A 26,019-nucleotide genomic window follows, 5' to 3' on the forward strand; every position below is an offset into this window, starting at 1 on the left:
CCTGTCTGCCCGCACTTGATCTTTGACCTTTTAGAAGTAAAACTTCATCACTTAATTTTATTCAATTAATCATGCATTAAATGGTTTTTTTTGGGGTTTTTTTTTTTTTTTTAATAACTGGTGCATTAATCCTTAAGTAATGACCTAAATCATGCTTGGTCAGTGACCTTTGACTTGACTCCCACCTCATGAATGTTTGTGCCAGGTTTGAACATATTCCCCCAAAGGTTATTATCTTAAAATGTTGAAATAATCACTCACAATTTAGGATAAAAACTCAAAATCTTAGATTTTAAATCCAAATGTTAAAATAATAACTCAAAATTTTTTTCTTATGGATGGAAAAAAGAAACATTTATCTATTTACAATTGGTGTCAGAAACAAGCCACCATACAAAACAGCGCAACTTAAAAATTCAAAGAGCTTCTTTGTTGATTGTTCTTGTTAATATAGACTTGATGTGTAGTTTAGTATAGTTTTACATTTATATAAATATAAATATTATAATATAAAACTTCATCAAACAACTACCCGATGAAGGTTTTTCGTACTGAAACGATAATAGCAGTAAGAAAGAAAGTGAATTATATTGAATTGTTTTGTGGATATAAAACTCGGAGGCTGAAAAAAATTACACTTTTCCAGAATCTTAAGAAACCAAAACAATAAATTTTCAAAGGGAAGCTCAAAGATATAAGTAATTTTATCCCAGAAAAATTTCCTCACGTAATGTTATTTACTCAAAGGGGGCTGTACTTCCTCTCGACGTCATCGTGCACGTTAACGCCCATCGAAGGACGTCGCTGATTGGTCCGCTCTACACCCCTCCCCAGCCGACCTCTCTAGCGCAAACGACAACCCTGTTATCGGTTATCGAAGGTGTGCGCCGAGAACAAGTGTGTTTAACCGTGTTGTTCTGGTGCTATTGCTTCACTGTAAAGCCTAGTAGAGTCTTGTTTGCTTTCTGCGGTCACAATTTGAATGTGTGTTGTTTCCCCCGACTTCAGAAAAACGGTAGGAGGGCACGGGAGGAGGAGGGAAGCCAGCCGATATATTGTTTTCGGCAGGCTAGCTAACTTTAGGAGAGTGTAAAAGCTAACGACTCGACTCGTTTGCAGGGAAGCAGGTAACTCGGTTAAAATTATGACTTTCTCGGCTCTGGTTAGACCTCTGGCTTCACAGATTCACCGACAGCTCGCCAGACAAGCCAGGAGTCACCGGATAACGCCTGTCAGAGGATGTAACCTGACTGCGTGCTCAAGCAAATATGTGCTGTCTCAGAGTGAGTACTTTTATTTATAAGGCATGTGTGGTAACGTTAGCTGGGCATCCTGCCTGCCAGCCGGCGGTCAGCTGGTCATTGTCACACAGATTATCTCTGCAGCCCTCACTGTGTGTGTGTGTGTGTGTGTGTGTGTGTGTGTGTGTGTGTGTGTGTGTGTGTGTGTGTGTGTGTGTGTGTGTCAGCTCGGCAGTGGTCGGCTTGTTTCATTCATTGCGGCTGACACACAGCATCGTTTGTTGGTCACTTTTGTTTTCATGCCACAGCAGCGCGGGGAGCTGTGCAAACCTGGAGCTGGACTTTGATCATCCCTGGATTTCGATCAGTCGCCTCTCTGGTGACTCGGCAGTGTTAGACTCCAGGTTTTCCAAACACCTATTGATAACCGCTGATCGGTGTGCCCCACACCGGGGCCCTTTGACGCCCTTTGACCTATATACCTTCTACTTGTATGCACTTTATGTCATACTAAAGAAATTTCGCCTTAATCGCCGTTTCCACTGTGCATATCCTTATTGAGAGCACATAAAAATTAAAAAAATTGTCACGTGTTACATTACAGTATGTACTTGTGCTCCTGGCAGATGTGTGACATGAAACATTCGCATGTTTCACAACTAATGAGTCACCACCTTTTATTTTCATGAGACCACAGACTTTCTGAACCACTCAAGCTTGTCTGAGCAGTTTTAATAATTTCACTAACACGCCCTGGTAATGTCAGTATTGCCTTGTTTGCTGTCTCCAGCCAAGTACAAGAGTCAACATTGAAAAATGCAGTATATTGGCGAAAGTAATTGCTCGATTGCCTTAACATGCATATAAACTTGAATGACATCTCATTATTAATTCATAAGGTTTAATATGATGTCAGCCCACCTTTGGAAGCTATAGCAGCTTAAACTCTTCTGGGTAGGCTTTCTACAATATTTAGAATTATTTATTGTAATTTCTGATGTTGGCCTGACTCGCAGTCTCCACTCTATTTTCTGTTTTGTATATATTTCTCCTGTTTGTTATTTATTTCAGCTGTCTTACTTTTTATAGTTAGTAGGTGACCTGTGCTATAGTCACAAATAAAAGGTTTTCTGGGCATTTACTAAGAGAGGCTATGAATCAGTATGGACATGAACATGCTTTATTTTTAAATTTGTCAAAATACTTAAAAGTATTAAATCTATCAAATTCACGTGAATGTACTTCTCATAGCTGTATGCCACCTTTTCTTATTTGACTGTGCAAAATTAAATTTGACATCTCAAAAATTTCTTTAAAAACATCGATCAAAATCTGACAGGAATATGAATAATTTCAGATTAATAGACATACCTACTTTAAAGCTGGGCCATCCTGAGGCCCTCCAAGGTATGGAGGCCTATCTCCCCTCACCACACTCCCTGCCAGTGGCTGATGCCCTCAGATGTCGGTGCATTGGTGGTTCTTGGTATCCAGGGCTGGGCGCTCGGGTTACCCAGTGGCTGCTTGTCAAGTCAAAACAACTTTATTTATCCCCAAGGGGCAATTAAGATAGATGACAGGGGTTGGTGCCCGTGGCTTGGTTGGGCCAGTTCAGGGGGGTGGGGGGCCCTCAGGCCTCTGGCCCCTGGACCTGGGTTTCTGTCCACTCTGGCGCAGTTGGCTGCTGTTATTTACTGTTAGCTAGATTATTGCGATGGTGTTGTGTTTATTATGTTGCTCTCCCCTTTGCTTGTTTTCTCTTCTGTTTTTTCTTCTCTCAACAGGTTTTTTTAAGTGCCCTTTCTCACTGTCCCTCTTCCCCTCTGTCTTTTTTCCCTCCCTCCTTCCTTCCTTCCTTCCTTCCTTCCTTCCTTCCTTCCTTCCTTCCTTCCTTCATTCTCCCAGTCATGTCTGTCCCATCTGTAACAACTGAAAATAAAATAAATGCATAATAATAATAATAATAATAATAATAAAGGTCAATCAAATGGACCAACATGGCAAGGCCATTATGTTCCACTTAGTAAAAAGGCAAAATAAAAAAAACTGGTGAAGTAATAAAAAGTGATAACAAGTTCTACTAGTAGCTTTAAAAATAGTCAAAGGGAAAAACCTATTAAAAGGTAAAGTTTTTACTATAATTTTGACTGACGTCCAGCTGAAGCTCAAGGATGTATATTAAAAAATGTGCCAGGTGTGCTACACTCTTACTTATTGTTTGTTTTACACAATTTTCTGTGTGGATTTTTTTTGTGGAAAGCTGTGGTTATTTGCCGAATCTCTTGAAGTGGAGTCTTTTGTTCCTAAAATAAAAATAAATCAGTCTCAGCTCCTCTCAGCTTTCTTATTGGAAGAAAAATAATGTTGTTGGTCAGACTTAAATGAGTAGTTGGCTGTTTGGGAGTAGAAAAACTGTCCATTCCAGCAAAGCTTTTATGTTCAACCATTGTAATAAACTAGAGTTTATATTTAACTTTTACCAGCTTGTTGTGTCCGTCTGTGTCTGTACAAAGCATTACCAAAAGACTGGGTTGTTTTGAACTCGTCAGTGGGATTTTTTTTCTTCTTTTTTGCTAGTTGCTTGGTCTTCAGTTTGATATCTGTGTAAAGACACATTCGCTCTTCGTACACTCTTAACAAAAGTAGCAGGGAGGCATACTGATATCTTGCCAGCTTCAGAACAATGGTGCACTCTGTTCCCTCAGTAGTGCCTGTTGGGTAAAATTTTCACCTCAGTGGGTTCAGATGGTTTACTCAGTCCAGACCTCAAGCCTGAACATAAAGAGATTCTACCTGCAAGCCTCAGCTCAGGGCACAAAGTTTTTCTCTGCAGAGGTTTGGAGTTACTGAGGTCTTTGGAGTATACAGAGAAAACAGTATTTTGTTACTGTTTTTGCTGAAACCATTCCTTCTTTCAGAACCATTATACATAGTAATCATTTAGTCGGCGAGGAGTCCATTTTATTTGACATTTATGTAATATATTACTCAGATCATTCGTTTCTAATTCTTTTTTAATTCCTTATTTGTAAGTTTAATTTGCCAGAACCTGTTAAAAACTTTCAGATTATTATTTTTACGAGCTCGCTTATATCAGAGATTGTTTGCTAATTAAGAAGAATGACTCCAAGCACACTCTTCTGTTTGGTAGCAGGAGTGACTGGAGCTCAGCTGTGATGGTCCCCCAGTGAGGTGCAATACACTAATTGGCTCAGAACATGTTATTAGGCTGGTTACTCAAGACTGTTGTGAAAGTCTTTGAAAAGATTCAGGTCCCTGTGTCCAGGATGTGTAGCGACACTATCATATCACAGTTACCAGTCTTGCACATTGGATGGTATGACTTTTTTTCCCCTGCATTTGTGAAGCTTTTATTATGATGCGTCTATGGGAAATGAAATGCGAGCTTGGCAGATTCGCTGATGTCTGCAAGGCAAGATATAAACATCTTGTCCTGTGCCAGGAAAACTCGAGCAATTGCTCGGTACCTCCACCCTGATTTAAATTAGGATAAATGATTTGTGATATGCTCCTGAAGTGAGTCCCTTTTATGGATTCAAGGCCATATAAACTCCACAGTTGATAATTGCAGTGCAAGAGCATGCATGGCTTTGGAAGCAGTTATTGTTCATGCAATAACTGAGACAGGCAGCCGACTCTCCTAGGAGGAGCCACTGAAATCCCATGAAGATGAAGGTCATGTCCCAGTCGGACCTGTTGAGCTTGGCTCTCAGTGGAAACCTTATGCTCTGGAGAGAATGAATGATAAGGAAAATAAAAGACTGAACTGCCTTTGTGCCCTATGAACTGCGCATGTTCTTTTTCTTGTTGATCTAGGTTCAGATAAATGAGTGAAATAGTCTTTTAAACTGTGTGTGTCCTTTTCTTTTTCTAAGGAAAAGACTTTTTAAAATAGTTTTGGATGTATTTCAATAGCAGAGGCACAACACCTAAATAGGGAGGCAGAGAGAATAAGCAGAGCTTTGAGTAATTAGAAGTCAGGTCTGTTGACAGATGTTGGACTGAGCGTGCAGTTTGACTGGCCAGAGGTCCTGGTCAGGTTCTCCTGCTGTGGAGGCGAGCTGAGGGCGTGCCAAGACATTCCGCGTGTCACTTTCTGTACAGCCGGCCCACTTCTCTCTTATTTAGTAATTTCCTTTAGGGAAAAAAAAGTAAGCGGACTAAAAGGAAGTGAGATTGCTTACTTGCTGACTTTTCAGTCAGTTCCTTTTAAGAGCTCGGGGAAGAAGGATTGTACCTGTCTTTCTAATACTGTCACCATTTGAATCTTCTTTTTATGAAGCATTTTTAATTATTATTATTTTTTAAATAATGGATTTTACAAAAATGCAGGAAGCAGCGGAGTGCAACATGAAAAGTAGGTTTAAGGGTTTTTTTGGGTAATCTTTTCTGCTGTTCCCTTTGTCAAGAATTTTTAACTCTGACTGGAAAACGATAATCTTCAATATCACTAACTTGTGTTTTGTTTTTTTTACATTTTCCTCTTCCTCCTTCTCATCTCCTTCAGTGCATCCCATGTGGCAGGGACCCCTCGTGGTACCAGGAGGGGATCGTCAGTCGCCAATTGATATTGTCGTACGCAAGAGCATCTTTGATTCAAAGCTGAAGCCTCTGGTTACCAAATACGACCCGCATACTTGCCAACAAATCTGGAACAACGGTTACTCGTTTCTGGTCGAGTACGATGACACTACAGACAAGTCCAGTAAGTACTCTTTTGTAATCTGCATGTATATATTTAGTTAAAATACTCCAAACAGTACACATTAAGTTATTCAGGTAATTACTCCCTAGAAACCTAGAAAGTAAGATTACAGTTTGTACCATGTAAGTTCCTCTTTGTTGCCTGCTCAGATGGCAGCAGGTCTGTAGCTTCCATTTAAATCGGGAAGAATTTAAGGGAAATCTCAGCTGTAGGAATGTATGTTTTGGTCTACACAAGGGGATTATCTTTTCCTGCACTCCCCCTTAAAGAGCACTCAATATGTAGGAAAATCCAGTAAGCAATACTGCTCTTAAAGGTGCCATGTGGGCTGTCATGTGACTTGTATGTTTGTGCTGACCCTTAAAAGTGCAACGTACCCTGTCCTTAAAGTGTCATTTTGGTATAATTACTGGGGTGTGCCAAAACACTAACTTTACTACCCATTAAGATTCTAAATATAAATCATGTTTTGGTGAGATTACAACAATACACTTTATAGGGTGTCACATGCTGCCAGTCTTTGTATTAAAAGCTTTAAAGCTTAGTCTGCGAGAACAATAACAGGTTTATAAACTTCACTTTGTGAAGAACTTTAGCCTTTATTTTTTTGACAACAGAAACCTTTATGCTGCTGTATTTGGAGAACGAGAGGCCTTGTCAGTGTACAGATACTGTGAGGACAATAAAACATTATTCTTTCATAGCCTCGTTCTCATTTTAATGTTTCCTGGATGTTTGATGTCAGTATTACTCCCTGAACAACCTGTTTCTGAACAGTCAGTCTTTGTCTGATAATTTCCACCCTTTGAAGGAGGAAACAAGTAATTAAAAATTCCTTGAAACATAAGCTATTTCCTCTGGACGAATCCATGTTTGATGCACTGATTTTTCATGTCCTTGAACTTTATGGTTGCAGCGCTACAAGGGGGCCCCATGGAAGACAAATTTAGGCTTTGCCAGTTCCACTTCCACTGGGGTGAGACCAACGCCTGGGGCTCAGAGCACACCGTGGACAAGAAGCTGTTCCCCGCTGAGGTACAGCAGTGCTGCCACCTCCATACACCAACACAAACACATGGAAAACATGGGGTCACGTAAATGTTCACAGCCATCATTTTTACCATGAATTTATCCAAGTCCCCTTCTGATGTGCACTAATTTTCACTAATGTTGTTTGATTATGTCGCTGGTCAATGTAAGAGCTCGTAACATTTATATATTACTTGGAAAGTATGCACAAGATTATGTGTTGTGGGATTTGTAATTTATGCTGACCATATACAAGTTGCAGTTACACAACTAAGACAGGCTCACCTGGAAACTCTTAAGGTTTTAATTTAAGAAGTTGAACATTAATATTTATATGCAATAATAATAATATGTCAAAATGCAGCTATTTTATGCACAGTTCCTTATTTTCTGGGTTTTAATTTTAATAGGATAAACTCGCACAACAATAACAGAAGTGCTTATTTTTCATGGACGTCACCAAAGACTGGCTTTCCTCCTTAGTGGTGTTTTGCTAACCTTCACTGTGGCTGCTTTTAGTGGTTGTTTGTGGGTCTTTCTGCTTTTAGTGATGTTCAGCTCCGTCTGGTTGACATCGGGGAAGAGACTGAGCCAGTGGAGATTATTCCACTTCTTTACCATTAAAACTTCAGCCTGAAAGGCATTGTTTTAGTTCTCTCTTATTAAAAGTCTGTTGCACATCTATTAGTGACTGACTGAATGGACTTCAGCATCAGTGCAGTAAATTCAGATGTTAGATGCTTTTTAATAAGATTGTTTTTTGTTTGTTTTGTTGTTGTTGTTGTTGTTGTTTTTTTTACAGATTTTGGATTTACAAGATTTTATTTTTTTAACAAAAGCCACAATATTAGCATCACCTGAGATCAAAACACCACCAAGTACATGAGCGTGTTCATACCTGTAACAGCAGTGTTCCCCTATGCACACACTCTGTTGGCGCTTAAAAAGCCCTGACCTTGCAGCAGCTGGATTAATGTAGCATGCTAAGTGCAGAAGCACTGCACACTGTATGCTATTGTTTAACGAGCCGCTGAATGGAAACTCACATAGGTATTACTTAAGAAGCAGGTAATTGAGAGAGAGGGGAGGGGGAGGGGGGGTAATTCGCTGTCAGTCATTTGCAATTACTTTCTGCATCACTGGATCTTTACATAACCCCTCACTGAACCCACTATTGTATTGATGCTTGCCTGAACTCAACTCAAGTAATATTACAACCCCAACTCCAAAAAGGTTGTAACGCTGTTTAAAATGTAACTAAAAACAGAATAGAGGGATTTTAAAATCTTATAAACCCCTACTTTATTCAATATAGAACATAGAGATGGACCGATCCGATATTACGTATCGGTATCGGTCCGATACTGACCTAAATTACTGGATCGGATATTGGAGAAAAATAAAAAATGTAATCCGATCCATTAAATATCACGAAAGCACCTCACAAAACTTGCAACACGCTGTAACTCACCTCAGAACGTTAGCACGTCGGAGCAGTATGCATCACGTGATAGAGCGGCTGTGGCATGCGGGACCTGTCGGTGGTCTGGATAGCATGTGGAGCTTCGCTAGCAACCCGGCATTTCATCTCCGACAAAGTTATCCCCGAGAGAAGTAAAGCAAGTGTGTAAGTCCATCTCTGAATGTTTGTAAAGCATTCCTGTGTTAAGCTTAACAAGCGACTGCCTCCTCTTGCTGCTACTTCAATCATGAAACTGCTTAATGATCAGCTGATCGGCTTTTCTGTCGGGACTCCATCTCTCTTCTTTGTTTTTGGCCCACTTTGCACCAGAAAGAGGAAACCAGCGGCTGAACAACAGCAGCACGTTTAAGCTTGATAAGCTGTTGTTAGAATGTATTTAATATTACTTTCTACTCGAGGATCCTTTTCTACGTAGCTGACAGCTGGTAACTGTGCAGGGGCGGATCAAAGTTTAGCCAGGGGGGGCGATAGGGCATTAACAGGGAAAAGGGGGACACAAAGTCATACTTTTCTTTCTTATTCTCATTTAAAATGTCTAGCTTTTAATAAATAATTGTCTGACACCCAAAGTTTTAATTTGATGTAAAATGAATAGAAGTCAATTACTGTATATAGTGACTATTAAGTCTAATATATATATACCCTAGTAAGCTATAGTACTTTTTCCTTTGGGAAGGTACCATCTGTGCAGTCTGCAATTTTGTTGAAGAAAGATGTTGAATCTATTTAATATTTCTTGAAAAATAATTGATTTCTGTGCATTTTCTTTCACACTGCATCAAATTAAGGTTGATTACGTCGATTAAGCATCATGAGGTGGAGGGTGGGGGGTGGTTCCCTATTTTTTATTTATTTATTTTTGTTGTTGCTGGGAGTTGGAACCCTATTAGTTAGGTTGCTTAATATTTACGCTAAGTACTCTTTAAAATACCAGAATAGGGAGGATGGTGTAGGTTTAAGTTTATTAGATTGATCAGTATTTCGGAACTATGAAATATTTTTTTTTGCATATAGGTATAACAGAATAGCTTTAGTGTAGTTGTTGTTTTAAACTTGAGTATGAACTTATAGAAAATGCAGCAAGATATTTAAAAAAAAAACAGTTTTGTTGATTAAAAAAGACTACCGTATTTTCACGACCATAAGACGCACTGTACTAAAAGGCGCAGTCTCAGTTATGTGTGCCATTACTGTATTTAACACACACATAAGGCGCACTGGATTATAGGGCGCATACAAGTACCGTATGCGTATTTAAAAATAAAGCGGGAGCAAACCTGAGTTCGGTACCTTACTCACATTTCTATTACCAGTAATCGTCATCATCAACAACACACAAGCATACAAGTATGCATATTTAAAAATAAAGCAGGAGCAAAACAAAGTTTGGTACTCACATTTTTATCATCAATCAAACCCATCGAAGTCCTCATCCTCTGTGTCTGAATTGAACAGCTGCGCTAAATCTCCATCAAACATGCCAGGTTCACTTTCTTCACTGTCAGAGTCACTTTCCGTGCCGTGCGGCTCCTTGGAAATGATGCCAGCTTTTGCGAAAGCTCGAACAACAGTGCCAGCAGACATGTTAGCCCAAGCATCTACAATCCATTGGCAAATTGTGTCGTAACTCGCTGCCTTCCACTCTTGGTGAAACTGTGGTCTACATCGGTCATCCATCGCTCCCAGGCCGCTCGCAGCCTTACTTTGAACGGGCAGTTCACACCGATGTCCAGCGGTTGGAGCTCCTTTGTCAGGCCTCCCGGAATGACAGCAAGCTCACAGTTCATTTGTTTCACTAGTTTTTTCACATCGGCTGTGAGATGGGCACGCATAGAGTCACAGATTAAGAGCGATGGTGATGCGTGGAAAAAACCACCTGGTCTCCTTACATACACCTCCCTCAGCCAGTCTTTCATCATTTCCTCATCCATCCAGCCCTTTTCATTTGCCTTAATGATGATTCCTGCTGGAAACTTCTCTTTAGGCAAAGTCTTTCGCTTAAAAATCACCATAGGCGGCAGTTTCTGTCCATTAGCATGGCAGCCAAGCACAACAGCAAAAGAAGACTTTTCATACCCCGTTGTGCGTATCGCTACCGTGCTGGTCCCCTTCTTCTCCACAGTGTGACTCACCGGGATGTCAAAAGTGAGCGGGACCTCGTCCATGTTAGTGATGTGGCTGGGCTTGATGTTTTTGTCGGTGATGCATTTGCTGCAGTAGGAGCGGAAGATGGCCAGCTTTTCCTTATAATCCGCTGGAAGTTGCTGCGCTACCGTAGTCCTGGTCCGGATGGAAAAATGGCACCGTTTCATAAAACGAAAGCACCAAGACGGACCTCCTTGGAAATGTTCAATGTTTAGGTATTAATGTTTCTCCCAAGCTTGCAGATCTAACTAAATTAAACCATATCCCACTTTTAAAGAAGGTAGAAGATGATCTGGCTAGATGGAAATGTCTACCCATATCACTCATGGGAAGGGTTGCCGCTATAAAAATGATGGTCTTACCAAAAATAAATTATTTATTCTCAATGATCCCAACTAAACCGCCACAAGATTGGTTCAGATCTCTAGATTCATGTATGTCCAAATTCCTTTGGAAAAATAAACCCCCACGTATAAGCTTAAAAACACTACAAAAGACCAAGGATAAAGGAGGACTAGAACTGCCTAACTTTCAGCACTACTTCTTAGCCAACAGGCTTCAGTTTATCTCAGGATGGCTAAAACATACCCTCTTAGAGGCTGATGTAGGCTAGATGTTGGCTAGATGTAGAACAAGCACTCTGCAATAATCTAGAGATCTCAGACCTACCATTTATCAGCTCAAACATCCAACTACATGAATGCTTTAAAAGCATCAACATCAGCTCTTCTCTGACAGCATGGTGGGAGTTTCTAAAATTGACGGTGTCTTCATTAATCCCATGCAAACGTACACCTATCTGGAACAACCCTGACATATTACAAAACAATAATATGATAAACTTTTCAGATTGGAGTGATAAAGGAATCAAATATTTAGAACATATACTAGAAGGAACAGAATTTATTTCATTTGACGGACTAGTTACACAATATGGGATCAACAAGAAAAGATTTTTAGAATATCAACAAATTAAATCCATAGTAAAAAAGAAATTTAAACCAGGTCAAGTTGAACTACAAACACCACCAAGTGTGGTTCAATTTCTTACTCTTAAACCCCCCAAATTACTATCCAAAATATACAGAATGCTTTCTAAAACAGATGAATCAATATCACTTCCTATTGCAAAATGGGAAGCGGATTTATCAGTTAACTTAGACCTAAACTTCTGGTCTCAGATTTGCTTAAAAACCTTTCATCTAATTAGAAATCCCAGTCTTCAATTAATTCAATACAAAATATTACATAGAGTGCACTATACAGGTCATCGGATGTTCAAGATGGGCTTTACGTCTACCAACAACTGCTCACACTGCCAAACCAATTCACCGGACAATTATATCCACGCTCTTTGGTTCTGTCCACCAGTACAGAAGTTTTGGCGCGAGATATGTGAAGACTTATCGAAGTGTCTGAAATGTAACATTCCAACTTCCCCCTTAGTGTGTTTGTTGGGCAGCTTAGATAATGTCACTTCAGAAAAGAATATAGCCCATATGGTTTTCACTGCCCTATGCATAGCCAAGAAAACAGTCCTCATGAACTGGAAAAATAAAAATAATCTTAATTCTAACCAATATAGAAATTATCTATTAGATTACATTAGTCTTGATACAGCCTCTGCCACCACATCAGATCAATTGCTCTGGGCTCCTTTGATCAGCTCCATCACCTAGTGGGGGTGGGGGGTCATAGTTTGGTCCCGCCTTCACTGTTGTGATTGGTGTGGGGGTAGGGACAGGCTTAGGGCGTCGGGGGGTTCCCCGGAGGCATCTTCCTTGGGGGGCTCAACCCGGGGTAGTGGTCATGTTAGGGGCTCTGTTGGCTCTCCGGTGACTGTTTCCTCGTGGCTGCGTGCAGCGGGGCTAGGGGAGGGTCTGTGCTGACAGACGTGGGTTACTGACCTGGTAGCCTGGCTGGCCCTGGGTGGGTCCGGGATGGGCGTGAGGTTCTGGGGACGCTCCGTCTCTGGGCTGGGACCCGGACCGGGCCTCGGGGGCTTGGGTCCTGGTTGGTGTGTTGCCGGGGTTGTGGGCGGGTGGGTGCATGGGGGCCCAGCCCTGGAGCAGGGTGCCGCCGGTGCGTCGAGCCACCTGGGGGGCTCTTCAACTGGTGGGGGAGATTGTCACATCTTGCAGGAGCTTTCCTCTCCTCAGGAGCTCCCTCTGCAGGAGGGGGAGATACAGGAGAGGTGGAGGAAGATCTCAGCCTGGGTGTTTATTGTCTTATGTAGTCTGGAAGATGAGTGGATGGTGGGGTGGGTGCAGTTTTCTCTGTGGTGGGGTTGGGTGGACTGTCCCGGGCTCTGTGGGGCCGGGCGGCGCTGCTGCACTGGGCCCCGGTCTGGATGGGCCTGGGCCCCCTTTCCCTGGCGGGTCGCGGAGTATGGGGGTGCCTACTGGGGTCAGCGGGGGAGCTGGCCCCAGGGAGGGGTCACTTGCCCCTCCCTTCCTTCCCTCCCCATCTCCAGCTGCCTCCCTCTTCCCGCTCCACCACAACCACCCACACATGCAGGGCCTTGGAGTAGGGGTATGTCACCAGGGTGCAAAGGAGGCTACCCCCCCCTGTCCCCTTCTGGCTGCCTCTGCCTCAATTTTATCCCACAACTTAGACATTCACATTACTCACACTCTCATTACACATACATATAGGATCTTGGGGGTGGGCACGATACACGGAGTCCAAAGTACCATCAGGGTGTACACCCCACCCCTGGCATCGTTGCCCACCTCTCAATTTTAAATACACGTAGACATTGAGGGCTAGCAGGAGGGACCATGCGCTTACCTGCTGCTCTCTGGCAGGTAGCTCCATGCCCTCCTGGGTTTTAAATGCACCTTAGAACACACATGCATCAACATTACAATGAGCGGGTGGAGGGAGGTTTGGAGTCTTCTCTCACCCCCGTTCTCTGCGACCTGCTGGAGCAGGGGGGCTAGGACTAGGAGGAGGAGTTGGCCGTCCGACTGCGGTCTGGAGTGTGGAGCCTTCCTGCTGCTGCGGAGTCGGGGCGGTCTGCCTCCCCCCACCGCAGGGAAAAGGGTAACACCACCTGGGTCTGGGTGCAGTTCCCCCCTCCAGGGGCGGGGGCACCTAGACCCGGTTTGTAGAGTACGCTTGGGGAGTGTGATCGTGTGTACAACGTCTCTTTATGTCTGTCTCCACGTTGGTTGAGTGTGGAGTAAGTGCATATGAGAGCATGAGGGTGGGAATGGATGTTTGTATCTATGTGTGCCTGTATGTCTGTGTCTATATGTCAGGTTGGGTGTCAGGCGCCACCTCTCTGGGGACATCTCAGGCCCTCCAAGGTTTGGAGGCCTATCTCCCCCTACCACCACTTCCCCTGCCGGTGGCAGACCCCCTCAGACATCGGTGCGTTGGTGGTTCTTTGTGTCCGGGGATGGGCGTCCAGGTACACACCGGCTCACTCCTTGGCGGCCGCTTATCGGGGCCTGGAGCCTGGGGCTCGCTCGGGCCACTTCGGAGGTGGGGTGCCCCCGGCCTCTCGGCCTGGGGTTCGGTCACTCAGGCGCAGCTGGCTGCCGGCGGAGCTCACGGGCGCGTCACTGCAACTCCCCCTGGCTTCTGCTCCGCGGCTGCTGAGTGAGCCCTCATCTGGGACTCTCCTCAGCTCTTTCCGGGACAGTGGCGCAGCTGCCCCTCTGTTGGTCTTCCTTGGTCTCTTGTGTTCTGGGGGCCTCTGGATGTCTGGAGTTTTGATCTCCTCCACACCTGCTTCATGCCCTGGAGGACGGGGCTGTGGCCCCCCCACACCCTCTAGCAGATTATTACATGAAGGAACCTTTTAAAAAAACAAAAAACAAGCGCGTCCATGCTCACAGGTGTACACACGGGTGATCACACCCACAAACTACACCCTTTTTGGCTCCTACCTCAAAGCACACTGTGTTCTGTTGATCTTATGTGCTGCACAATAATGTTTAACATTTAGTATTTACTGTCATATTCCCATATATCATTGTGATGTTGTTTATTCTATTACTCTTGTTCTCTTCTGCTTGCTTTCTTTTTTCTTTCTCAGCAGGTGATCCAGGTGATTGATATATGCTTTTTTTTTTTCTCTGCCCGTTCTGTTGGTTTTTGTCTTTTGCCCTTCTCCCCCGTCCCTCTTCTCAGCTGTTTCTCTTTCCCTCTTTCTTTCTCCCCTTCTTTCCCCCAGTCAAGTCTGTCCCGTATTCAGTAAGTGAAAATAAAATAAACAATAAAAGGTGAATCAAATGGAAAAAAAAAAAGAAATTAAAAAAAAAAAAAAAAAAAGGAAATGTTCAATGTTCATCTCTTCAGCTAGTGAAACTGCTTTTAGCCGAATGGTGACCATCGAAACGCTTCTCCCGCTCGTTCTTTGCTTAAAAGTATAAGGCGCCTTGCGATAAGTGAAGCAAAGGCAATAGAATTCAAATAGCATTTTGGCAAAGTGATGTCTTGAGGTATCACCCCAAAGATAGCCGTTAGAGCAGAAGGATCATATTTAACGTTATACATCTCTGACAGAGTGCTAAATATAGACACCCAATAGTTATGAAGATTGGGGCATGTCCAAAAGGTATGAAGGAGCGAACCTGTTTCTGCTTTACATCTGTTACACAGAGGGTCAGCTCCTGGATAGAACTTGGCTAACTTTTCCTTGGAGATATGTAATCGGTGTAGGACCTTAAATTGAAGGAGCCCATGCCTGGCACATATCGAAGAAGAGTGTACCCTCCGGAGAAAAGATTGCCAGAGCTCATCTGTTATAGTCATCCCAAGGTCTTTCTCCCACTGTGCTTTAAGGATGAAGAGAGAAGGAGATTGAAGATCTAATAGTATAGCATAGATTTCTTTAATCGCCCCTCTCTTATGAACGTTTATATTAATAATTTTATCCAAAGAAGTTTCCTCAGGTAGTTCCGGAAATGAAGGAAATCGACTCTTTACAAAGTGATGAACTTGTAAATAGCGGAAAAAATTTTGCCGAGGAACATTAAACTGCTTCAGGAGCTGCGTGAATGAGGCAAAAATCCCATCTACAAAAAGGTCTTTGATATTTCTAAGGCCATTACTTTCCCATGTTTTAAAGGCAGAATCCATCATGGAGGGTGGGAACATATGATTTGAGCAGATAGGTGCTTTAATTGACATTAAGTGTAACCCCAACCTTTTCCTACATTGCACCCAGATTCTGAGCGAGTCATACAACAAAGGGTTACGTTTATAGGTGTATAGTTCTAATGGGAGAGCTGAACTCAACAAAGCTGATAGGCAAACTTTGCCACAATTGATTGACTCAATTTGGAGCCAAGCTGGAGTCTCTGTAGTAACATTACTCATCCAGTACAGCATATTACGAATATTTGCTGCCCAATAATAAGACTGAAAGTTTGGCAAGGCTAATCCACCCAGTGGCCTAGTCCTCTGCATGAAATCTTTACGAATTCGTGGACTTTTGCCATTCCAAATAAATGCAGAGATATGCTTATTCAGTGTTATAAAATACTTATTGGGTAAGTAGCATGGGATACATTGAAATAAATAAAGGAACTTGGGTAGTATGTTCATTTTGATAGAATTGATGCGGCCAGTTAATGACAGTGGTAAATTGTTCCATCTCTGAAGATCTGTCTCAGTATTTTTAAGCAGCGGGACAAAGTTTCTTTCATAAAGATCTTTGTGGGTAACCTTAACCCCCAGATAGGTCACATACCCTGATTTAACGTTAAATTGAAAATCTGAAAATGAAATCTTTCTGGCTATAGAGTTGACACAGAGAAGTTCACTTTTATGCAGATTTAACTTGTAACCTGAAATATTACCAAAACATTCAAAAATGGCAAGAGCACGGGGAAGAGAGCATAAAGGCTCTGACATATACAGCAGGAGGTCGTCAGCATATAAGGATATTTTGTGCTCCTTGTCACCTTTGAAGATGCCCTTAATGCAACTGTCAGCTCGCAGTTTAATTGCCAGTGGTTCAATTGATAATGCAAAAAGAAGAGGGGATAAGGGACAACCTTGTCTCGTACCACGGAGAAGTGGGAAATAAGAGAATAACGAATTTGTTCTAACACGTGCCATAGGTGAGGAGTAAGGTAACTGAATCCATGAAATGAAATTAGGGCCAAATCCAAATTTATGTAGAGTATAAAACAGATAATCCCACTCCACCCGGTCAAATGCCTTCTCAGCATCGAGTAATAAGGCAATTTCAGGGGTTGTAGTTGACTTGGTGTGTAATATGTTTAAAAACCTGCGCAGGTTGAAAAAACCATGCCTACCCTTCACAAAACCTGTCTCATCTGGAGAAATTAACAATGGTAGATATTTCTCTAGCCTGAGAGCAAGTGTTTTTGACAGTATTTTAAAATCTACATTTAAGAGTGATATAGGACGATATGATGTACACTCTAATGGATCCTTATTTGGCTTCAATAGGAGTGAGATGGTCGCTTGTCGAAGCGTTAGGGAAGACATTTTGAAACCAATGACTCAATGAACATGTCTCGTAATAAAGGTGATAAACTGTCTTTAAAGGTCTGGAAAATTTGTTCCTAAAGAGGAGAAGGACTATCCTGCCTGTTATCAGTCCTTGGTTCCAAAGCCTCCATCTCTGACGGCATGGGGGAGTCGTAAGTTATGATGTAGATTTCTCACAGAATCTGAAAAAAAAGCTGACCAGGTTTATTTGTAAGCGGCAAAATACTTTTTATAACTACAATGGATGCTCCTAAGGCTCTTACATTGACACCAACCTGTAAAATTCATGTTCCTTTAAACAAAATGCAATCACTCAGTTTAAATGTAAATGTATCCTTTCAGAGACAAGTGGAGTTGCTCATTAGAGGTACAGTTTATTTTCAGGTTGTTAGGCTGCTCATTCAGTGCATTCCTCTCAGTGTAGTACACAAGAATGTTATAACTAAAGCTCAACCCACATGTTTAATAGCTAATACAACACACACAAACAGAGAAACAGGCCTCCTCGCAGTGGCATGTGGCCAATAAGAAAAGATGCGACTAAGATGAAGTCTCTGACATTTTTTCCTGAGTAAAATAACGATTTTCAACTAAACCCTTGCAGGTTTTTCTTGGGTCTAAATTTAATTTTTTTTTTCCTGTTGTCATGCTCTGAGTTAGCAGTTGTCTGCACACCTGAGCGTCACGGTGGTCCTCTTAGTCTGAGCGTCTGTGGGTCTGTACCTCTGACACTTGTTAAAAGGTGGACAGTGGAACAGCTCATTTAAACTTCTGCAATAAAACTTTGGAAGATTCATGCCTACGACGTAATCTACTTTTACATGTTGTCAGTTATCTTGTGCTCATGTTTCTTTGTTATGTGGTGCTTCCCATGGGGGAAACAAATTTAAACCTGGGACTTTGTTCCCCTCCTGGGTCCTCATTCTTTGTTTGCTCAGTTTACTTTATTTTTTAACTTTTGGTGATGAACATATTTGTCCCACAGGTTTTTCCGTTTCATATGTTTCCTGACATTAATAGTTCCCACAACTACCTGACATTTGTTTGTCCTTACATTGAGGTGATAAATATTATGATTTTTTTTTCTTTTTTGATTGAAAAACTGTGAAAAACGTATCTGCAAATGCATCAGAGACATTGGCAGTACTGCACAGGCCCGTCACGATAGCTGCAGGACGTGTCGTTGTATTTCCAGGGGAAGTGCGTGTTGGGTTAGGGTAGGCCACATTGCAGGTTTTCAGAGGGTTTTGTGCTTACGATGTAACTAGAACGTAGATTTAACGGAAAAGTATTTAAAAAAAACATATTTGTAACAATTCCAACTGCCCATAGCTAAAACTGAGATTAGTCATGCAGGTATTTTATGCTTACTATTTGTAATCTTACATGTAATATCCTTCAGTATAAGTCAGTTTTTAGTTCTTAAGGTTAACAGAGAGGAGTAATGGAAAAAACAACAGTGTGCTGTTGAAACAGCGCAAATATTGCCTTAGTTTGTGGTCCTTTTATATGTACTCATGTACCCTGTTCGAATTGTTTGTTCTTCAAATGTTTAAGCGTTGTGCAAAACTGGTTACATTGTTTAAGCCATACAACTGTGGTTCTTTCATCCAGCTGTGTTTCTCTAATTCTTTTTATATCGCCAAATTCGGACTCAAACCTCAAAGTGTGTGTTTGTCTGTCAGCATCTGAGTTTACAGACTCGTACATTTGTCCTGTATATAGAACATCTATTTTCATGTTGTTCCGTTACATTCACGCACACTTATGTAAGAAGCTCCACTCCAGTGACTGTGTGCGTGTGCGCGCGCAGAGCATCAAGTTGCAGTTATGAGTCACAGCTTCATGGGATCTTTGTGTCATATTTTAATACAATTAATAAAGATGTAATTTTTACACTAAGTCAAATAAAAATATAAGAAGGAAGGAAGGATTTAACAGGAAAACAAAGATTATAGCTGTTACAGTTTGGGTCACATACAGACAAACTCATGTCTTTGCTTTGTGTGCCGCTTTAGCTCCACTTGGTCCACTGGAACTCTGACAAGTACAGTCTGTTTGAGGAGGCAGTGATGGAGGATAACGGGCTGGCAGTTATTGGAGTTTTTCTGAAGGTACATCACACACTGTCTTTCAAGTCCTTAAACAATGACCAAAATCATATGTTTTGGGTTACTTTTGATTTGCGTTCAGCAGTGTGTTTATGTGAGAGAATGGTAACAGCCGTCCAGCTGATTTGTGAGTGACGATAATCCAGATTATGGTCTAATCTTTGCATAGGTGGGAAAGAGACACGAGGGGCTGCAGAAACTGGTGGACGCTCTGCCTGCAATCAGACACAAGGTTAGTCACACACACATATGTGTGTATACCTGTTGTGTTTTTTCTCTGCTTTAATGAGAAAGTGTATTTACCTTTGACAAAGAGCATCACAGACCAACAATTCTGTACCTGTCAGTTTATAGGGAGGTGGTGCCCTCTAGTGGTTCAGGCTTTCTTTCACACAGAGAATTTCATTTTTTTTTTTTCACCAAGTAGTCAAAAGAACTGAAGTCAAACTGAATCAGTAGCTGTGTATTCACTGCATCCAAGGACCTGAAGATGAGGTAAATTACACTAGCTCTGTGCATTAATAAATGTAGCATATGTAGGCAGCTCGCTATATGAAAAGAATGCAGGCAAGAAACAACAGGGAGGAAGCAAAAGAGCTTAGTGCTTTTAACCTTGGATTGATTATTGGTGCAGAAATTATTGATTATTGGTGAGATGCTTTTTCTGGTCTGCTTTTTTTCCACGAACAACAGTCTAGTTCAGAGAGTGTAGCAGAAAATTACAAACACTCAATAAACTACAGTTCTGTGGTTGGAAAGCTGTAGAGGGTGGCGTGCAAAAGCGGGCGGTTGCATCAGCACTCTGTACTCTATTAACTTAGAACAGGAAAGCAAGACTATATTGGGCACACATTTACCACACCTAGACAGTTTTCATCTTGAAACGACGACAGACTGTCCTGACAGATCATGATTTCTGCTCCCACATCAGATTGTCAAGTCAGAATTTGGTGATAATGAGACGAATCCGTGGTCCACAATGCGTGGTGTTAACAGTTCAAGCTGCTAATGGTGGTGGTGGTGTGATATAGTTTTTCCCTTGATTTTAACATGTTGATCTGTCATTATAGACCTGTCCTGAGATATGATTATATTTCCTTTACACTGTTGCTTGTAGTTTTTGAAGGTGACTCACTGCAGATTGTATTTTCCCCTTGTTTTTTATCACTACTAATTCACAGCTTATCAATAATAAGGTCTGATATGAATGTTGGTTCAACAATATAATAAGAAGTGTGTGCTAAATAACAGATGTTGTGTAACACATACCAAACAAATTTTAAATATATTTATATTATAGTCAACATTTAATGATTTTAAATATTTTACAATTTTCCACAGAGTGCATCCAGTCTGCTGTTGTGTATTTTCTGTAATATACTTGTACTGTTACACTTGCGGATGCTAATATCAACACGGCTGTGAGTGGAAGCTGTGAACTTGAGACGTACGCAGAAAAATGTTGACTCACAGGGAGAGGAGCTAAAACGGCTTGTTTCAGGCAGAACTAAGGATCAGTTTGAAGTGTGAATCATGCAAAGTCCACAAGCTTTAACTGAATATTTGTTTCTTTGGTCTTCTGCAGAACAGTGTAGTAGAGTTTAACCGATTCGACCCCGGCTGTCTGTTGCCCACCAACACAGATGACTACTGGACGTACCACGGCTCTCTGACCACGCCTCCTCTGACAGAGTCTGTTACCTGGATGATTATGAAACAGCACATAGAAGTCAGCCATGAGCAGGTAAGAACGATGTTTTTAAGAATCACAACACAAAAAAGTAAAGAATGTTAAAAATGGGTCGACGTTTCATGTGCAGTGTGATTGGTGGTGTCTGTTTTCTTTTTTTCAATCCTTCTTCCTCTGTTAAACCTTCCTCTGTTAAAATCCTAAGATGTTAAAAGGTTTAACATCTTAGGATGTGGTCCATCCTAAGACCAAATACAGACAAATAAGGGCAGAGATGTAAATGAACACTGTATTAACACATGTTTGAGTGGGTGGGGATCAAAATTGAGGATAAACACTATTCCAAATGTGTAGAACTGGTTGCTAACGTGCTATCCATGACTACTATTAACCCTTTTCCACTAGTACCTACTCAGCCAACTCAACATGGCTCAGTTTGGGATGTTTGGCATTACAATAGAGTCTGAGGTTGTTATAACAACATTGTGGCCAAACGTCCTGTCATTTGTATGCAACACTAACACCACAACAGTGGAGGACGTTGAGGCAATGGCATACCTGCTGCCAAAGTAGTGCTTCTTTGTGTAGCTGTTTCCCTCGTTGCCAGGTTTTTGATTTTTGTGAGTGAGATGCTCTAATGATTCATGATGCCACTGACTAGCCAATCGGTGGCATGCAGTCTCTTGATGTCACATTTTCAGATCATCTCAGATCGATTGGAATTCCAGCCGAGCAGGTACTAAAAAAGTACATACCACCTAATGGGAAACCCTAAAAACTAAGATAAGTCAAGCTGACCCGAGCAGGTACTAGTGGAAAATGGCTGTATGAGAGTTATTGCTGCCCCATGGTGGGCACGAATCACTGGTGCAACTTTAAGTTGAGTTGCACACCAACCTTTGGATATGTGCTGTTGTGTTTTGGGAACAACTGTTCTTTCAAGGTAACTTTCAGTAGTGGTTTCCGATGACAGTTGAGGTTTATGTGAAGGTGTGTTTATTTTCACCCACACCAATAAAAACCAGCACAGCAACATTTCAGCTTCAGGATTCCCAGTTCATTGAAATTACCCAGAAACTAAAGATATTATCTTTTGAAGAAGTTTGATATAAATCTCTGCTGTCTACCGCTGACTCTCTTGCCCTATAGTTGGCTGTCTTCCGGAGCCTTCTTTTCACCTCAGCCGAGGAGGATATGCAGAAGAGCATGGTGAACAACTTCCGTGTGCAGCAGCCTCTCCGGGGCCGTGCCGTCCGCTCCTCCTTCAATCCCTTCCTGAAGGAGGCGCCATCCACTGAAGGCGACAAGCACAACCACTGATGCTGCTAGACCCTTTTGTCTTCTCTTAGAGTAACTCACACAGTGACCACTGTCCACACTTCTGTTGTTTTCCTTTCTTCATGCTGTCAGAACATGTTGTTGCTCATCAACATCTGATGCTGGAAGCAGGTTTTTAGAGTGTAGCACAATGTAGGGGGGATGTAAGCAAACTGTTTCTGATTGGTTGCGGTTTTTATTTTCTTTTACAATTTGGTTTGACTGTTGCAGACCAAAAGCCAATAAGGGATGCTTGCTGTGGGGAAAAAGAATATTGATAAGAATGGTATTTATTCTATATTTACAGTCTTTTCAGTTACTGTATGTAAAGTTTGTAGCTACAGCTGTGTGTAGGGAGTCACACCGAGCTGCAGGTACAAACTTCATGGTCACAGCTACAGCAGAGAGTGCTCTGATCTCCTCGCTGTGATGTTTTTATCCTTATAAGGAGGCAGGAGCTACTGTAAGTTTACAACACAATGCCCTGGAGATTTTACCAAACCGTCAGGGGGAACGTGCCTCCCCAGTAAAATACTCAACATATCTAAAATCATCAGTGTTTTACCACTTGTACCACAATGTCACTTTTTTCATTCTTAAAGTTGTAAGATTTACTGTTTTGTTTTTTTCCATCTACACACTTTAAACCTTTAGTGTCGTAGCCTATAAAGAGTTATTTATATATTATACTTTATACATCTTTGTTTTATTCGGACATCCTATAATTTAAAGAGTCTGAAAGCTGACTCTAAGCTTTGGTTCTTCTACATAGAACCTGTGTAATACGCACAATCATGCCTGGTTACTATAGCACATACACGCATCCTGATTGACCCAGAGTGCATGTACCTGTGTCACACTGGTGCACCCAGTTACTCTGGCTCACAGTGATCTCCATTAGACACTATAACCGCCGTGCCTTTAAATGTTCTCTGTGTGGCTCACTGCTTTTGGCAGCTTCACCCTCACCCCTCTCAGGATGGAAAGTATCTGTTCCCCCAAGATATAGCTCGGGTACAGTGGTTGGTGGTCACTCTCAGAAATGGTGGAGGCTCAGCTGCTATTTACTGCGATGCTCACCTCTTACTTCCCAGACAGGTGTACTAAGAAGTGAAGAGTCAGTTTTCAGTGTTACAAAGGAAGCTCTGTTTGTGCTCTATACCTACTTATGGTGAACTCGTAACCTGGTCTGCAGCAGAGTCAGTTATCAGTTCAGCTCATTTTGGCTTGGCCAAAAACTAAACTGATTCCACTGATCTCTCTTCATTACAGTATGGGACGGCATCAGACCTGCATGCACAGGTGTAAAGCTTTAAAGTTGCAGCTGTCATGGTAACCTAAAGATGTATTTGCATATAAAATCCCAGAATTAACAGTTTTCTTCAGCATTGAGCTTATGACTTATTGGTAACATCACTGTTGGTTTTATTGACCTCTGAATAAAGCAGGCCAGCAGTCTGGATTAACCACAGTTTGAGGCTTTGTTGAACCAGCCAACACAAAGAAAGCCTGACTATGTTGAACTTGCTTCATAGTACACCTGTCTGGTAATTTGAATGAATCGAGTTGTAATTGGGAGGAAGCTGCTGTCTTTATTAGTCTCTGTGGTGCAGTTGTTGTGTTTTAACAGAAGATTAATCGCACTAATGTGATAGAACAAATCAGTCTGCTGTTTTTGGATTGGAAGGGGTTTAAAGTTACAGTTATATTTAGCATAAAATGTAATGTAGAATCCACATCATCATTATTATTATTATTATTATTACGATTGATGTTTTAAAGCTAAAGACCTTTTGCAGGATGTACTTGGATAGGTCACAGGAGGATAAATTACCTCTAATGTTGCAGCATGTTTTTATTTTTATATACAAGGATTCCACTATTTGAGTTTCACCTGTAACCTATCCAGAGGGGACCTATTATGCTTGTTTCCATCGACATATTTTTATTCTTGGTCTCTACTTGAGTAGCTTTGGTTAATTCATGGTTCAGGATGAATTTCTTTCTTCTGATTGGCTGCTGTTCATAAACAACAGGTGGGTGGGGATTCTGCACTCACAGAGAGCTGTGTGCCAGAGTGCTTTGTCACCTGTGACATTGTACAGGCAAAAATATCTGCCATTTAGAGCAGCGATAAGCCTGTTTTTTGTCTCACAGTGCACCATTTAAAACTGAATATGAAGATTCATCATTTTAGCATAATTATATGACAGAATATGAAGAAAAAAAGCATAGTAGTTTCCCTTTAAAGATGTAAACTAGAATAAATTAAAATGATATGCAGATCCAGTGCAGGGACACAAAGGTTTTGAAATCGGGAACGATTTTAATGCAATGTTACATCATCTAGAAAGGTTTAGCAGTTGTCATGCTTTGGCTCATGTCCAGCAGCCGCAGTGCTCGAAATTGGACTGTGCAGCAACGTCAGAAAGCTAAAAGGAAGTTTGAGGTAAAGTTGAGAGAGGAGGAGGGTACTGATGGAACGATAGAAGGAGACATGCATGCAGAGACCTGTCTGGCTCTGAGATTGGTCTTATTTCAGGACTGCAAACTGGAACATCGCACCATATCTGGCCACTTCTAACGTCATCTGTGTGCAAAGGTTTTCTCCAATGGCATACAGTTGCACTGAAGTGGGGTGAGAGGTCATGGCTGTCTTAATGATCCCTCTGTAACAATGCAACTATCCAAACTTGCCCTCCTCCTGTCACCGAGGCTCACGTGATTCTTTAACGCCCTGCTCCATCTCCCCCGCGGGTCATCCGTTGGCCCCCCAGTCGAAGCAGAGCACGAAGCTGCACAGCGACTGGACTTCAGTGGACATGTATTGAAAAGATGCGATGTGCACTGGGTGATGTTAATTGTTGTGACGGCTGCAGACTGGCTAGATAAACAGTGAGGGGCCCGCAGAAGGCAGAAAAGATTTTAGCGTGAAGTTGAAGTGGAATTTGATATGGTGGTGTGCTTGGGGTTTTTTTCTTCTTCTTTGTTCAGTGTATTGTACTAACACGGGAGACAAGGGACCCAGTGCTGCCTTCATCGTGTACAGCTGTATTTTATTCATGTATTTGAATTGTGCACCATCATCTGCTGTGGTTTTTCATGGCTTTTTACTCATGTTGTTACTTTCTTATGCCTTTTTAAAAAAAATTGCAGTGCTGTTAATATTAACATATTACAATGCTCACAGTCAGTGCAGACTGATTATTTAAATGGATTGATCTATCAAAGTATGAGGCGCTAGAAATCTGTTTTTGGTGCTTTTCTTGATTGACTGCTAAATATTATATATATTTTTGCATCAATGAAATCTAATAGAATATAAAGTCTTCCATTTTTTGTGTTTTAATCCATATCATTGCCTGCTTTTCTAATCATGGAGATACTACAGGTCCTACTGTACTTTATTAAAAAATATTTTGCATCTTTACTTCATCTTTCCTAGTCTTCTGTGGCTCACTGTGATGTTTTAGCAGGTGTATGATGTGTACACTGTATGCAGTGCATATTTTAGCTGTTTATTTGTTGAGTGTGTAGCCCACATTCCTGCCCTGCAGGGCCCTGCTAGGCCATCCAGCAGTGCATGTTGGAAGACCCTCCTGATCCTCAGGTGGCGATATTGAAAACCACCCAACATCGATGGAAACATGATTGTAGTTAGACTGATGTTAATAAATGATGTAAAATAATAAAGTATCATGTGATGTAAAAATGCTTCCTGTGCTATCTTTGTATTATTATTATTATTATCTTATTTTATGATTTTATTTTATGATTTTATTTGTTTTTCTTAAGTCAGCTGC

General features: G+C 41.6%; 1 protein-coding gene across 4 annotated transcripts; it reads left to right on the forward strand.

The window, feature by feature from the left end:
- Positions 1 to 789: 789 nt before the first annotated feature.
- Positions 790 to 25,932, forward strand: ca5a (carbonic anhydrase Va). 4 transcript variants are annotated; one of them, XM_026172942.1, is made up of 8 exons: positions 790 to 1,015; positions 1,120 to 1,283; positions 5,770 to 5,967; positions 6,884 to 7,002; positions 19,117 to 19,212; positions 19,379 to 19,441; positions 20,795 to 20,953; positions 22,049 to 25,932. In XM_026172942.1, exons 2-8 carry the CDS (start codon positions 1,145 to 1,147, stop codon positions 22,217 to 22,219), a joined length of 945 nt encoding a protein of 314 aa, XP_026028727.1. In that variant the 5' UTR covers positions 790 to 1,015; positions 1,120 to 1,144; the 3' UTR covers positions 22,220 to 25,932. The 4 variants fall into 4 exon arrangements, with proteins under 4 accessions (XP_026028727.1, XP_026028726.1, XP_026028728.1 ...); XM_026172943.1 differs by having other exon boundaries at positions 801 to 880; positions 1,168 to 1,283; XM_026172944.1 differs by having other exon boundaries at positions 953 to 1,015; positions 1,168 to 1,283.
- Positions 25,933 to 26,019: the final 87 nt, after the last annotated feature.

Source organism: Astatotilapia calliptera, chromosome 7 (assembly GCF_900246225.1).
Source record: "Astatotilapia calliptera chromosome 7, fAstCal1.2, whole genome shotgun sequence".
Classification (NCBI taxonomy): Eukaryota; Metazoa; Chordata; class Actinopteri; order Cichliformes; family Cichlidae; genus Astatotilapia; species Astatotilapia calliptera.

Coding starts and splice junctions, on each gene's coding strand:
- ca5a (XM_026172942.1), top strand. CDS start 1,145: ATGACTTTCTCGGCTCTGGTTAGACCTCTGGCTTCACAGATTCACCGA. Junction 5,968..6,883: donor TGACACTACAGACAAGTCCA/GTAAGTACTCTT, acceptor TTATGGTTGCAG/CGCTACAAGGGGGCCCCATG. Junction 19,442..20,794: donor TGCCTGCAATCAGACACAAG/GTTAGTCACACA, acceptor GGTCTTCTGCAG/AACAGTGTAGTAGAGTTTAA.